At 34.2% G+C, this 17,332-nt stretch overlaps 1 protein-coding gene across 1 annotated transcript; it reads right to left on the minus strand.

Annotated features, from left to right (window-relative positions):
• Positions 1–165: 165 nt before the first annotated feature.
• On the minus strand, positions 166–12,617 carry LOC105060621 (patatin-like protein 2). The gene is made up of 7 exons (XM_010944407.2): positions 12,557–12,617; positions 10,542–10,620; positions 1,215–1,386; positions 939–1,117; positions 572–761; positions 316–477; positions 166–237 (listed from the first exon to the last, which is right to left on the minus strand). The coding sequence occupies exons 1-7, from the start codon at positions 12,615–12,617 to the stop codon at positions 166–168; spliced, it is 915 nt and encodes a 304-aa protein (XP_010942709.2).
• Positions 12,618–17,332: the final 4,715 nt, after the last annotated feature.

Raw genomic sequence — 17,332 nt, forward strand, 5'->3', positions numbered from 1 at the left:
GCCCGCCGGCGGTCCGCCGCCACTCCGGGTTCCGTGCCGATTTCAAAAACGTGTATCTTCTCCGTCCGAGCTCCGTTTAAGATGATCTTGATCTCGTTGAACTCTGTTTTTCATCACGGACCTCGCTGTGGGCTCAATATGGATCGAATCTCGAGGTGTCAAATCTTAACAGTTAGAAAAAAAATCTTTATTTTTCATATGGATCTCCTTTGTAATTAGGCTCATCGCTGCTAATGTCTGTTAAGTTATTAGATTATATTGTTAGAAGTTTATTGTGTTACAAAAGATGATATTAATTAATCTATAAACTCTCACAGGATTATTTGCTGCAACCCCTCCGTCGACAAGATTAAAGCTTCGTTTGCTTCCATGGGCATCTTTTGTTTCAAAGTAGTGGGCAGGAAGATAGGTTGGAGCTGCAGATGTGCTAATGCATACGTCAGACAGAAGAAGATCTTTCAAAGGTGCATGTCTTGCCTCCACACACCAAAAGGAAAAATGAGACTTAAAAGAATGATGTCTTCATTAAAAGAACGTGAAAGGAGATTAGGTTATGGAGGATGACAGATACCTCAAAGGTGGAAAAGATAGTAGGCTGAAGAAGCTTAATATCAAAAGTTGGAATAACTATGTTAGTTAGAGCTTGATGAACCCTTGTTTCACCCAGTAATTCTTGTATTTTTTTGTGCGGATACTTCCCATTGTATTTAGGTCCTCTTACTGCAGTAAACAAATTAAACATTGAGGAGAAAATCCCAGTCCTGCAAGAAATAAAATTTGAACTCTTAGTCCCTAGAAGGATGGGCAATTCATAATTAGATATGACATACCTATTACGATCAGTTCAATAATCGCCATGCATACTAAGGTTAAATCTTTTGTTTCAATTACTACTTCGTTGTGTTATCACAAAGGGACTCAGTTATGACTTATCCAACTTTTGAGGAAAAATCTTAGGGCAGTTCTCTAAATAGAACTCGTTGATATCTTTTGCGGCAAAGAGTGGGCGATTATTCTTATCGGGAGCTGTAAGCATTGCGGTGACCAGTCCTCCTGTGCTTGTTCCAGCAACGGCATCAAAGTAGTCTGCTATCCTTGCATCCTCTCCATCAAGCTCCTACTTGCACCAATCTCTCATTAGGATCATATAGAAGTTTGGGTGAAAGAAGAAACTTAAGAAAGATGATTCATTTCATAGTTGAAATATAATTTACTAGGAGTTTTGATTCAAGGAACGCGAGGATGATTCCCGGGACTATGCCTCTTACACCGCCGCCATCGATGCTAAGAATGGTGACCAGCCTTCCCTTACAAGGTGGAGGGTTTGCAAGGTTTTTCAGTCTTGCTAGCCATTCACTGAGATCGGTTGTATGGTCCAAAAAACTGCTGTAGAGGATTAGTAACAACAAAAACTCACTGGCTAGTTTTTTTTTATCTTGCAACTCTCTTTGGTGAGGATTTTATTTATAGGCAAAGAGGCGTATGGGATGATGCATGCAACCCGTTACGTCACATTGGCAAGCTATTCCCAAGTAACAAATCAGTTAGAGTATTGCGCACATCCAGGATGTCATGTTTTTAATGAAAAACTCATTGCACCTGTTCTCAAATATATGCAGATGCAACCGCTTCTGCCAACTACCTCTTGACAGTGGACCATCCAATAATATCTAAATTTGGTGGATAATTAATGGATAAAATTTTTATAATCGGACCAATCATGAAAAAAATTATGATCAGATCGTCATCGTCTATCACGTACGTATATTGGGACATCCATTAAAAAAAAATGATTAAGTGATATTTATTTAAACTGTTCAAATATTCTTAGAATTTATCCATTTCTCTTTTCTTACTATTTTAATGCGTGTGGCCACCCATCTTTTGATAGACATTCTCGAAGTATGTTCGACCATAATTTTTTTCAAAGTCGGTCCGATTATTGAAGTTTTATCCACAATTAACACATATCTTGGGCCATCCAATAATATCCAGTTTCGTTGAAAAATTGAAATTAAAAAAATTTATTACTGTTTTCAATGAAAAAAAAAATTTTTTTTTGGGAATGATATGTTAATTTTTTATTGAATAGTCCAATGTATATATGATAAAATAATTCTAACCAATACTTTCTCTCCACAATATCCTCCCATATTTTTTTGTTTTTATTTTTTTATTTTTTGTTTTTTTGACAAAAGTTTGGTTGCACCTACTTCCTACGATTTTAATGTATCCATGCTAGTTTGTGTTCCACGTGCAATAGCTGACCACTCGTTTCCAATTATTTGGCGGTCAAGACAAATTCTTCAATCGGAGCAAGATAACTATTCATAAGATGATATGACGTTCTACCAAAAAATGAAGATGACATCGTGACGTATGTAAAGGCTGGCATGGATGTGATGAATTCTAACTTACCATCTAGAGTCAACATTTCATGTAACTCGTGTCTCCATTCAACGATTGACTAATCTAATAAATTCAATAACTTTATGTACTCTGAACTAGCTAGAAAATATCATATAACTCCAGGTCGTTCCATCTTGCATTATGTCAAAAAAAACAAGCCTAGGTGACCCAACCCAACCTTACCTGTGACCGGTATAATACGACCCTCAAGATGATCTAACATAATGAACACTTGAGCTAAAATCATATGATATGCAAATTGGACAAGTTGATACATATATGACGGTGATTGATTTCTTTCAACATGTATAGGTTGTAATATACATAAACTATATCTTCTATAATAACATAGACTACTCACCACAAGAAGTTATGGAATCCACAATATCATTTTCATGATATTTTTAAACATACAGAAAAATAATACTTCACCCCACATTTATGATAAATTTATGCATATCAATTTATATCTCAACTTTATAATAGAATTTACAAATTTGATTTTTATAAAAAATATTTAAAAAACCTTATATTTGTGATAAATTGCTTGGTATTAGCTTCTATATTATATTCATTTTCTAACAAGTCAGAATTGCTCTTCGACAACAAATTATATTTTTTGTGATATTAATTTAGGCATATTTTTGAAAAATATTGTTAAATACGGTTAATGTTGGGTTCCATACTGAATCCAAATGAGGATGTATGAGATTAATTGAGCGAAGGATCCTTATCAATGATCCTATCATATTTTATATTAAAATATATTACAAATTATAAATTACTTATATAAAATATATATAATATAAAATTATTAAAAAATGATATATTAAATATCATCTTTACTCTTTAGAAACATATAAATTTATATTTTAAAGAACATATAAAAAAAATTATACATAGATATAAGAATGTACTGTTGAAGTTATTGATTTTTAAAATATTTAACAAAATAGTCCAGAAAATTATTTATTTTCATTTTTTGTCAAAGGCTAAAGAATTGAATCTTTTATTAAAAATAATTATTAAAATCTGAAATATCAGAACATATTTTATCAATATATTGTATAACATGAATAATCTTTTAATATATAATAAACCTTAATTGCAACTAAGTAGATTGTTTTCAAGGTTGTTGGGTGGTTCTTAACTATTTGAAGGGACATTGATTTTGACACCATAGTGTACATGCCCAACTTTTTTTGTTTTGAAAGTAGTATTCCTTTCATGCATGCATACGGGTCTTTTCTGATTTTATGATCAGTTTATAGAAGTTGAGGTAATTAATTAAGAGAGTAATTGTAGAGTCGGGAGGCATAAGGATTTGTCACATATATATATATATATAAATATAGAGTTATACTATTGTTGGAAAGTAGGTTGATCATTATGTGAAGTATGTAGGTTTCTAGACTCTTTATAGATTTTGCATATTGGGTAGCTTTAGAAAAATAAAATGCATAAAGATATATATACCCATTCTTATATCAATGAAGATAGTTTATTTGAGAGTTTTTTATACTTTCTTTTCAAAAAAAGTTCTTCTTGTACGAATCTATCTCTCCTCTCGATGGATTCCGAATGGGAGAAGATATTGCTCAATCATTGCATTGGTGGATTCCAGTACGGCGACTGGGGTGCTCATGTCTAAGATAGTGAATTCTACAGAGGGTCGAGAATTTATATATTGCACTCATGCTACTTCGCTCTAAGTTCCAGCATCAGATTTGATCCCCATATAGGTTGCGCACAAAATGGTCACTAGGCATTTTAGATATGCAGGATACAATGTCCAACACTGCATTAGTTGGCAGCTACCCAGCATTTTTTTAACTAAATACCCATATTTTATAAATACGAGATATAATCTCCGACACTGTATTAATACATAGTTGTCCAATATTTTTGGAAAAATATCGTGGATATAATGGGTGGCAGTTTCTCAATTTTTCCTCGCACACTTTAAGGACCAGGGATTCCAGAATTTTTTATAGCAACTACTTATGCTTTAAACACAAGCTACATTTAATCTAATAGCTTGGACACAGTCAGATAGCAATACTTATATGTTATTAAGCGATGCTTAAAGATTTTGTTATTCCAAAAGAAATCGATCAATCGGAAAACTTTGATCTAAAAGAATGATTATGTTGATACAAAATGGATTTTAGATGTTTTTTTATTCGAATGGCATTAAATCCCCATATTTTGTTAATATGAGATATAAAACTTTTCTTCTTGCCCTACCTCTCACCAACCATAGGTCAAATACCCTCCCAATTTTGTCTTATTTCAAGGACAATTAGTGTCTTTTTGGGCCATATTAATATACTACCAGTCAGATTGGTGGCTTCGAATCGCATTCTGGAACATCATCAACAATACTATTTGATATCATTGCTCAAATTCTGGATATAAATTCCAACTATATTGCTCTCGACATCAAATTTCTGAACAACTCAGAACAACACAATATAACCGCAAGTCTAGAGTGGATTTGCATGGTCTCCCGAAGAAATTGCAACCATCATCGCCCTTCCTTCGAATGGTTTTTTGGAGAAATCACAACCACACAACCGAAATAGAAGGGTATTTAATATGCATATGCATATATGTGTGTGTGAGTGTGTGTGGAGACCTATGACTTAAATATTAAGCTAAATCAATCATTAAGGACAAATTCCTTCGACCGTCTCAACTCAATTTTCTCTTAAAAAAATAAAACAATTATAAAAATAAAATTTTCATCCCATTTTCTCTCATTGATGACCATAAAATTGAATTATATAGCCTCTATCTTTTTATAATGATGAAATTCACACTACAATTATTTGGATCGGATTCTTCTTCTAATTCTATTAGAATTCATTTTTTTTAAATAAATATAAATATAAAAATAAATTTAAAAAAAATAAAATTTTATAAAATATAAATCTTTACTACTATATCAACTTTGCCATTTGTCTCTCTACATGATTTCTCTTGAATTGAGAGACACATCCGATCAAAATCTTTCTCCAAAAAAAAACGGTTAGTTTGATCTACTCATTTCAAAGCCTAAATGATGGAATTTGAATTTGATTGTTAGATGTACGGTATCATTTAAAGAATAACACCACATCATAGATCTCGAAAAGTTATCAATTTTCAAAAAAAAAAAATCTCAATCGGGCAATCAGCCATCATATGTTTAAGATGCAGCTTTCGAAATTTTGGCTCATGACTCAGCTCCCAATATGGTAAATCTCGCTTCTAAATCTTATTTAGCTCTATCTATGATGGCCAAAATAGTCTATATCAAATCTAATGATCCTTTTGGATTACAAGACATCCTAATTATATAGTTGTAATGGATTGTTATAGCGTCTGGATTTGGAAGCAACATCAGACATAGTTTAGCGTCTAAAAAAATATAATTTTTGATATATAAATATTTCGAGCATTCTAGATGAAATTTAATGATATCTTTTATTTTTGAATGAATTTGTTAGGGCGCATCTTTACATCCTATATGTATTATAACAGAGTCTTTAAAAAACGAAAAAGAAAAAGAAAACAAAAAGTGGGGAAAGAGAGGAAATGACAACCATTCACCCGTGGTTGGACCTGGCTTACTCAATTCAAATGACGTTGACTAAGCCCAGCCCAGGCTCAAAACCATCATGCCCAAATAGCGTTCTACAGCACCGCCCATTGAACTCACATGTAATTCTCTGTACACCACCTCATCCACTTTTTCATTTGAAATTTTAAATAATAAAAATATTTTTTTTTTTAAATTATGATATCATATGATCATATTATGGTATTTTATAATCAAATCATGACTTTCTACACACACGAAGTCATAATTTAGTCATAAAATGTCATAAGAAAGAAAAAAATATTTTCGTCATTTAAAATTTTATAAATTTTTAATAATAAAAATATTCTCTCTTTTTATGATTCTTGAAAGAAAAATTATGACATCTTGTATATAGAAAATCATAATTTAATCACAGTATGTCATAATATGATCACAGGATATCATAAATTTTTCAAAAGAAAAAAAATATTTTTGTTATCCAAAATTTTAAATAAAAAAATAAAACTATATATATTAAATATGCATTTGAAAGCAATCGCTGTGTGGCCCAATTAGATGAGATGGTATATTTTTTTATATTATATATGATATACAAATATTTTTTTTGAACTCACATTCAAATTTTGACTGAACCCATGATCGTTTACACAAAACCATCATCCGCCAAACTTAAAATTAGGCTTGAGCTATGCATAAAAATAAATAAATGAATAGAAGATTCATCTCCATACCACGTGCCACTCAAAACGCTTGCAGCTGCATGGTCCCATACATGAGGCCACTGGAGGTCTGGTTCCTACAAATTTATATAAAAATAATAATTCTAAATTATTAATTATAAAATAAATTAAAATATAAAATGAAAATAAAGGAATCGAGGCACATGAAAATACTTCTCTAAGAACAAAATTTGTTCTCTTTGCAGGGTCTATGGAGCGAGATCGTCCCCACGATACAAAAACCCCAGGTTGGCCTGAATTCTCCTATCACAAGTACAACCCAATCAACCAGCAAGGAAACTCGGGAAATATAAAAAGTGAAAAGAGTAGAAAAATGGTTGGAAAGGGAATGGAAAACTGAAAGGCTACTAAACAAGGCTGTATCAAGTCTGATCTGCTATACTTGCGACCTGAGATCCAGAGTCGCATATTATCGCCCGGCTTGGTTTTAAGCAACTGTTAGAGAGGCCCACAAAAGCCTCGATAGCGCTCTCAACAAGAAAAATTCATCATGCACCGCGCATGATGCGGAACGCGCACATCGTACGTAATAATTAACTTACATACAAAATCATACAGAATGTAAAAAAAAAAAAAAAAAATTCGACTCCGTATACGAATCAATCACCGCATGCAGTGCAAGCGTTCGCGCAGCGGTGCACAAAAAATTTCTCTTCTCAATAAATGTCTTAATACGTTGTTAGTGCACGCCACCTCATGAAAGGCCCACCACCACGTGTATATGATGATCTGTAACGCATATATCAAGGTGCGCAAGTCAACCGAGAGAATGTATTTTGAATTTCAGATTTAAATTCGTACTACGCATGCCACACATATGCAAGTGTGATCACCAGCCCTAACGTAGGCTTAGAAGAATTCAACACCAGCTAGAGCCCGGATCGGATCGGATACGAATAATATATTTATATTTTTATCTATTTAATTTATTAAATAAATATAATGATTGATATGAATATTAATTAGATATAAAATTTATATTTATGTTTATTTTAAACGAATACGAAAAATATGGATACAAAAATACAGATATAAGTTGAATAATTAAATTTTATTATCATAAAATTAAAGATATTATTAAGTAGATGATAAATCAAATTAATAATATTTTAATATAATAATATATTTTTTAAAAAAATTTATAAATATTATATAAAATTAAATAAGATTACAAATAGAATCAAATTTAGATATTGATCAGATAGTTATCTATCTATATCCATATCCATATCCATTTTGCTTTAATAGATACAAGTCAGATGCTCCAATTTTTATTGGTATCCGGATGTAAAAATAAAATACGAATGGATATTATTCAATCCACTTTTACTCATAATATCAATAAATGTAGGTGAACTTGCATTTAAACATCCATGATATTTTAGTCCTAATCTAAGTTGAATCATGTCTCCCACTCCTGTAAGACTCTTAGGTCATATATGCAATCACAATAGAAGAATAAAATGAAAGGGAATGTTATTTTTAGTATCTCTCCCCTTTACAGAAATTTCATATATTTTCTCTCTATTAGAGTCTTTTTTTTTTTTTAGCATAATATTTCTAAAAAGAGAATTCTAACAATAGAAAGGAGGGAAAATACTATAAAAAAATAAATTATTCACGATGGCTAACTGCCATCGCTAATAGTTATTTTGCCACCACTAATACTATTAGCGATGGCACACCATCGCTAAAAATCCAACAGAAATAATCTCATTGCTAATTATCATTATTAGCGATGACAAATTCGCTATAACTAATAACGGTAATTAATGACGGTATTAGCGATAAAAAATCGTTACTAATAATTTTAATTTTTTCTTAATTAAAGTATTAAAAATTATTAGCGATAGTTATTTCGTCACTACTACCATCGCTAATACCATCACTAATAGTTTTTAATATTTTAAAAAATTTATAATTAAATATTTTAAAATCTATTTTAATCATATTAACATGTAATAATATTTTTAAAAATTTATTATAAATAAAATAATAATTATTTAATATAATCATAAATATAAAATTAATCATATTATATTAAAAATATAAATTTTATAATTTTATAAATTTATACTGCTTTACAAGCATCAAAATTATATACATACCAAAAAAAATCATGTAAGATCCTCTTCATCGTCCTCCTCATCCTCCTTCTGCTCTTATACATCCCCTCCAGTAGCTGGTGGATGAGAATCGGATGTTCCAGCATTCTATAATGAAAAAAATAAAATATTATTAATAAATTTTGATATGAAAGCATATATATCGATATAGAGACGTATATTTCAATATACTACTCTGATTTTTGAACAGATTATTTGTACATGCATTCTATTCGATGATACAGAGCTATAAACACCTCCAACCCACTGTTTGAATAGTTAGATTGAATTTTTATCCCCTATATCTCTTTTCTGAATTTAAGCCTAAATATGTAAAGCTTCTAAATATAAAAATTTAAAATAAGTAAAAAAAATTATTAATAGACTTGTCTGCTATGATGGCTGTCACAACAAACCTAGCTGATTGTGCAGATGCAGATCCCGAAGAATCTCAACGACTGTATCACGGATGGCATCTCGGAAGCTCTAAGGTCGTTGGCTCCAAAGCCTCTGCACATCCTCCTCCACATTTACATCAGCCCACATCTGGGTTGTCGAGCCCTGAGAGGAGGACATCGATGAAGATTCTCGAGCTGGTGAAGGATCGAAGCAGTGGCTGAATTCTATGACCCGGCTCCTACTCACCCCTTCGGTGTCCCTGAGCCATCTCTCGAGGTCAAGTAGGGACTAAGAAGATGGATCCTCACCATGCCGCGATACGAGATACTCCGTAAAATCTGCTTATACAGTTTAAAAATTCATTAGCCCATACATATCAGTATATATAAAAGCTTAATAAATAATATTCTAAGTGTTACCATGATCTATCGAGAATGAGGATATAAGTAACCATCAGTCCTCCTAAATTGATGTGTAGTCTCCCATATCTGCAGCTGCCTTGATACACGATCGAGCTACTATATCTATAATAAATAAATAATAAAATTAAATTAATTAAAATATATATATGATCAATTCAATATGAAATTAATTTAAATACAGAATTTTTATCAATCTATCGACCATAATATGTGTGCCAATGGGGCCGCCAGTGTACTTGATCGGATGCTGCTGGATGAGTCGATTCTGTCATGCCCTCTACCGCCTATTAGAGTACTCCTCAGTACTCTATTGGTTGTAGAGAGCCTCCCATATGTCCGTCAGCATCCAGTGACTTGTGTAAGATTTTCAGTCCGATAGTAACTCGAAACTGGAGTGTTGTCTGACAGACTGCATAAAGATGTATAACCCATCTCAGAACCTATGAGTGGCCACCTCTTCAAAGATCCGACAGTCAGCCTCCTCATCCCGAGGAGTCTCGAATCGATAATACTTCTGCAAGTAGAAGCAAGTGTACATTAATAAATAAAATACAAACTTATTATGAATTTAAGAATTAAATATTTTTGACTTACCAGAAACATCTCCTAGGCTGCATCACAAGCCCCTGACGGCCAACAGAAAAATTCATTCACCGGCCCCAATATCAATCGTCGAATGATCCTGGTAATCACACGAGGCACAAAGAGCTCTGTAAATATGCTACAAAATTTATTTTGAATAATAAATATTAGACTTTATAATAGTTAAATTTTAAATATATTCAATGAAGATATAATACTTACGAGCAGCTCTGAATGTGGACAAGCTCTCTATCCTCTGATCGAGTCGGATGTGCCACGAGCTGGATAGAACCTCTACCACACTGCTGACTCTGAGGGCTGGGTGCTGCTCCATATGACTATGAGATCACTGGTGGGTGACCCCACGGCATCCAAACCTGAGAGTATCAAAACATCATAAAAAATATTATATTAGATAATAAAAAATAAAATAATATAAAAGAGAATATCTAAAATATTAAAGTTTATCACATGGTGTGTGCCGTAGAACCATGCGAACTGGCTGCATGAGAGCTCTCTCCTCCAAAACTCTCTTCTCGGCTATGATGGCTCCAGTCTCAGAAAGACATGATCTATAATCTCTAAAAATAAAAGTAACTATATATTATATTGGATTAACTGTGTACCAAAGTAAAATAGCTATGTATCATATTTATTTAACTGTATATCATGATACCTTAACTTTATTCCACATTTATAAAAGTAACATAGTATTTTGTATGCTTATAGTAGGAACTAACATTATAATGGTTTGATTAGGAACTATGGTTGACACAAGTATTTGTCACTCGATGGAGTTTGACTTCTATCTTTGTAGCCATACTGACACAAAGGTAATATTTTTTTTGTGCTTCTTTATAGCCATATACTACTGGATGAGAATCATTTTTCTATTGATATATTACAGATACTAACTAACAGTTTTACATAACATCTGATCTCTCTGATGGAGGATCGACATCGGTTGGCGAGTCTAGGGATAGGTTTGCTGTGGTGCGCCATCTGCCGCAGATCAAGGACAACGTTAAAGAAGTTATGTTCATAAAATCTAATCATAAAGTCAATTATATATTCTAGATGTGCTTGTGGGGTCTAGCTTCTTAGCTACAGGTAGGTCTTGATTTTCTTCTTCCCTATAAATCCAGCCACCAAGAGCCAGTGAGGTAATAAGAGAGTGCAATTTTTACTTTTGATTATAAAGAACTCCACTGATGAAAGATAAAAGTAAAATCCAACGGCACTCATTAGCTTTAACAGATCATATGGGAATAAAAAAAAGAGCCCATAACAATGTGTGGAGCCAGTCCCTTCAATATTTATTTAGTTTGAATTATTATTTAAAAAAATAAGAAGACAACTATAAAAATATAGCAAACAAAATCCATCGGCATTGATCAGATTTCAGACATCATATGGAAATAAAAAAGAGCCCATAGCAATCTGTGGAGTCATTCCCTTCAATATCCATTAATCAAGTTTGAATCATCATCAGAAAAAATAAGAAGGGCACCATAAGAATATAGCAAGCAAAATCTATCGGCATCTATCAGGTTTTAGATGTCATATGAGAACAAGAAAAAGAGTCTATAGCAATTTGTAGAGCCATTTCTTTTAATATCCATTAATTAAGTTTGAATAATAATCAGAGAAAATAAGAAGACAATAATAAAAATATAATAAGCAAAATCCATCGGCACCCATCAGCTTTAAAACATCATATGGGTAGAAAAAAAGAAGCCATAGTAATCTATGGAACCAGTCAATATCCATTTAGTTCGGATCATTATCAGAAAAAATAAGAAGACAACCATAAGAATATAGCAACCAAAATCCATCACACCCATTAGCTTTAATACATCATATGGGAAGAAGAAAAAGAGGCCATGATATACCTCATGCCAAATGTATCAGTTGTTTAGCATGTCTCGTGCCAAATATATTATAATCATGGGCTATTTAAATTTTTGTTAGATAGCTCAGCCGACAGACCTTCCAAAGTATTACTTACAGCAAAAATAAGTGACACCAATATAATATATAAAATCAGTGAGATAATAAGAGTGTCATTTTTACGACTGATTATGAAGAACTCTGCTGTTAGCTAAAAACAAATCAAAAGGCTAAAAGATAATAATAGAGTCATGCCCAATTATCCCAACTATATCCTTTTCTTACCTAAACTATCCTTATTACTTCCCTCCTTATTCCTTCGGACTAGGTCGAGGGCCTAGAATTCAATCATCGAGCTGCTCCGACCACCACCGGAGTAGATAAGTGGATCAAAGCCGGTCCGATGGTGGTCCGATTTCAAACCCCTGCCGTCGAAGGCAGTAGGGCTCCTCTTGTTGGAGAGCTTTCTGAAGTGGTTCCACATCTCCAGAATAATATTAATTTAAATAATATTATTAATAATATTATTAAAAATAATATTATTTTTAAAATTAATAATAATATTAAATTAAATTAAAATATTATTAATTTATAATAATCAAATAAATTTAATTTTAAATATTTAAAATTTAAAAAGATGGGAATGGTTTATGGCGACGGTGATGGAGCTGTTGCCGTCGCTAATTTTCACCGTGCGACGGCGGTGTGGGTCCAATGGCGTGGCGCTCTGGTGGCTTGGTGGTCCGACGGCTCGACACTCCGAAGGAGGGAGGTGGGGCCGCAAGTCCGATCTGACAAAAAGAGGGGCGAGGGGAGAAGGGGGAGACGACGAGTGGTCTGATCCTACAAAAGGAGGGGTGGAGAGAGAATGGAGAGGTCGTCGTGGGTCCGATACGATAAGGGGAGGGACAGGGTGAGAAGCGGGATCAGGGGGCCGATCTGGCAAGGGAAGGAGCAGGAGGAGAATGGAGAGGCAGGGGGGTCCGATCCAGCAAGGAGAGTGGCAAGAAGAGAAGGGGGAGGCGGCGAGGGGTCTGATCTGGCAAGAGGAGGGATGGAGAATGAAAAGGAAGGCCAGACGACGGGACGTCGACTTTGAAAGGTGGACGGAAAGAAGGGGGGAGCTCAGGAAAGTGGGGGGACATCGGATCCAAGGCAGCTCCAGCAGCGTGGAGGCTAGGGGGAGGAGTTCGAGGGCTCCAGCTAGAGGTGGCAATCGGATCGTGTCGAGTCATAAACAGATCGGGTCATAAACAAGTCGGATCAAAAAATTATTAATCTAAATCCAACATGTTTATTAAACGGATCAAAAATTCAAATCTGAACCCGATCTATTTATTAAATAAATAATCCAACCCGATCCATTTAATATGTTTATTAAATAGGTCAAATTAGGTTAAACAGATTAAATAGGTTAAACAGATTGGGTTAAATAGATCAGAAACAGGTTAAATAGATTTTAAACAGGTTAAACGGATCTTAAATGGGTTAAACAGATTAAATAGATCGGGTTAAATGGATTAGAAATAGGTTAAACAGATTAAATAGATTATCTGACTCAATCCGATCTGAATATTAAATAGGTTAAATGGGTTAAATGGATCAGATATCTAAAATCCAAATCCGATCCACTTATTAAATAAGTTAAACAGGTTGATCTATTTATGATCCAAATCTGTTTAGCCTAAATCCAAACCTAGTTATAGCGGGTCGAACACAGATCGGATTGGCGGATCGAGTCATATTTTGCCAGCCCTAGCTCCGGTAGTGGGGTGAGGCTGAGAGGAGGCGAGCCGGGAGCTTGGGGAGGCAATCGGGTCTCAAGGAGATGGGAGGCAGCTAAGGGGCTCAGAATCTGACGAACGAAGGCTCAGAGAGGCAGTCGAGGGCTCGAGAAAGCGAAATCCGATAGTCGGGGACTTGAAGAGGCGGTCGATGGCTCAGGGCAATGAGACCCAGCAATGGGGGAAAGAGGGGGACTGAAGGCAGGAGAAAGAGGGGGGCAGCGGCGGGATGAGCAAAAATAAAAAGTGAAAAACCAACGGGATGTTTTTAAGGTTAGTATTAGCGACAGCAAAATGCCATCGCTAATAAGAACTTTCCGTCGCTAATAATTTTGCAACTAAATTAAAAAAATAAATAAAATTACTTTCTATTAGCGATGTAACTTGCCGTCCCTAAAAGCCAAAAATACTATCGCTAATTTTTTTTTGCAATAGCAAATATATTAATCATCATTTTCTATCGGTAAAAAATATTATTAGCGATGGTAATTTTGTTATCGCTAATAGCCATCGGTAAAAATTATTTTTTTATAGTAAAAGAAAAAACTATCCGATAGTTTCTTCACTCTACTAACTAATCCCTCAAATATTTAAATTCTTAGATGATCTTGTAACAGCCCAGTTATTTGGGCCTATAGCTCAGACGGCCCAACAACAAAAAAAAAAAATTACAGAGGAGGAGGAAGACTCCTAACCGAAGTCTTCTTCCTTTCCATTTTCAACAAAATCGGACTCGAGGAGTCCGGCTAGGGTAGGAAACCTCCTCTATAAAGACCCCTCTTTCCTCCCTTAGAATCTTACAACAAAATTTCAAAGAAATTAAAGGAATTTGAAGGACTGTGGCAAAAGAGAGCGCCGTGAGGATTGATCGGAAGAGAAGGACCGTCGGAACTATTTTTGGTCATCGGAATAAGATACGTTCCTTCTTCCTCCCTTTCGAATTAATCTCTCCGGCCATTGGGTGCTTGGAAGCCGGCGAGGTGCCGGTTCGGGCTCAAACAGGGACACCCTGTTTGTGTTTGTTTTTTTTTTCTTTTTTCTGCCGCCGGCAACAGAGATGGTGGCACTGCCACCGACATGGTAGCATCGTCGTCATTGGGACGCTGCCGGGGAAGGCGGCCGGAGGTGGCTCATCTGATCGGGTTAAAGGGAGACGCTTGGAAAGGGGGCTCGGGTTCCCTGTTTTTGAGTGTGAGGAAGACGAGAAGAAAATTTCTTCTCTCTTCTCTAAATAAATATATATATATATAATATATATATATATACATAAAATATAATTATATATATATATACATACATATATATATAATAAAATAATAATAATAATAATAATAATAAATAAAAATTAAATATATATATATATATAATTATATATATATATACACATACATATATATATAAATAAAAATAAAAAAAAAGGGGAACATGGGTAAGAGTCAGATAAACCTTAATATATATAGAAAATTTATTTGATTAAATTAATTTATTTTTGTTTGATAGGAGAATAGTCCAACGATCAGGGGGACAACGAGTAGGGCTTGATTTTCTGATTTTAAGGCTGTGAATTTAAATTCTCATTTATCGAGGTAAGAATTATTACACATGATCATCATCACATGTATATATTATTTTACTGTTAGTTTTGCATCGTTGGATTTGAGATCAATGAATTTATCATATGTAAAATGTTGATATTTACTTGTGTGGTTACGAGCATGAATATGTTTTCATCAATGCATTTAATGGCATGATTATATAGTTATGACATGTTTATTTTTGAGTACACTACAAAATTTGAATTGATTAATGGTATACGTCCATAAAATAAAATATAAAAAAAAGAGAGAATATAGTTTGGACTGACCTTGTCATATGAAATAGCCAGCCAAAAATTTATGCCTGGGACAGCCTCCACAGGTTTATGTGTGGAAGAACTTGATCCGAGAAAGATCATGAATGATTTGATCCGAGAAAGATCACGGTCACTTGATCTGAGAAAGATCATAAATAGTTCGATCCGAGGAAGATCACAGAAATCGATCCGAATAAAAGATCGCCGCATGATCCTGATTAGTCCAAAGCCAAAAAGGAATAAAAGGTTGTCAATCCGAAGATGTGAAAGATGAAACATATAATATGAAATTCAACAATGAATGAAGATTTCACCTGATGATGTATGATGATACATATGCATATTTGTGACAATATTCCAGTTATTATATACCTATGAGTTTTCTTAATTGTATTGGTTTCAGAAATATTACTTTTATGTACTGACTTGATGTACATGTGCAGTGATTCTTACTGAGCTGGAGAAGCTCATATTTTCTTCTTATTTTTTTCAGACTCACAGGATGCTTAGTTTGGATGGTTCGGGCGAGAGCAAATGAGAACTGAAGCTTTTAGTAATTTAGTTAGCTTAAATTCTCTGATACCAATGAACATTTGAATAATTGTATTGAACAAGTTTACATTCGATTTGAAGTTGTGACTCGGTTGATTGATTTGGTATTTAATTGGTTACTTAAAATTTTGAAGTGTTAAATTTTTAGGCCTTACATGATCCTCAGGGCATTGCTCTAGGGTTGTGTGGCCGTGTCTCGTGCCCAACTCAGGTGCTGGGTTTGGGGCGTGACAGAGTGGTATCAGAGCCTAGGTTAGGAATCTTGAGGTTCATTTCAGAGAGAGAATATATGGGTAGACTTTTAGATGGAAATTGACTAATATGAAATATTATTCTTAAATTCTTGACTAAAGTGAAACTGTGTAGGTTGACATGGCAAGAGGGACTGAGCGTGGGCGAAATCGGAGACCTACTCATTTTGCGGATGGCTCTAATACTTGGGAGCCAGCTATACAACAAGAAAATGCTCCACCCTCATCGGATGATGATGCACCACAACAAGAACATCCTACTGAGCCTGCAGAGGTCACTCCCGGGGAAGAAACTCCAGGAGAACCTGAAATTCAACTTGGGGAACAAATTACTGCAGCTCAGTTAATGTAAGTACTGGTTCAACAACAAGTGGCCGCGAGGGAAGATATGAGGAGGATATTGGAGGTACAACATGGACAACAACAGTAGATCATACAATAAATATTTCAGGAGCGACAGTCCCAGCAGCAACAAGGAGCTGAAAATCAGTATGAACGTCAAATCAATTTATTAGACTTCAAAAAATATGCACCACCGGCATTCTCAGGGACCTCAGATCCTATGGAAGCTGAAAGCTGGCTAAAAGCAATAGAAAAAATTTTCCATGCTTTGAGATGTCCTGCTGAAGATAAGGTCACTTTTGCCACATTTATGTTACAAGGTGAGGCAGCCGATTGGTGGGAGATGGAAATTGAAAAGTTAGGGCCAAATGATTTACCTTTTACATGGAAAGAATTTAGAAAGGTCTTCTACGAGAAG

This window comes from Elaeis guineensis, chromosome 13 (assembly GCF_000442705.2).
Source record: "Elaeis guineensis isolate ETL-2024a chromosome 13, EG11, whole genome shotgun sequence".
In the NCBI taxonomy this organism is placed as follows: Eukaryota; Viridiplantae; Streptophyta; class Magnoliopsida; order Arecales; family Arecaceae; genus Elaeis; species Elaeis guineensis.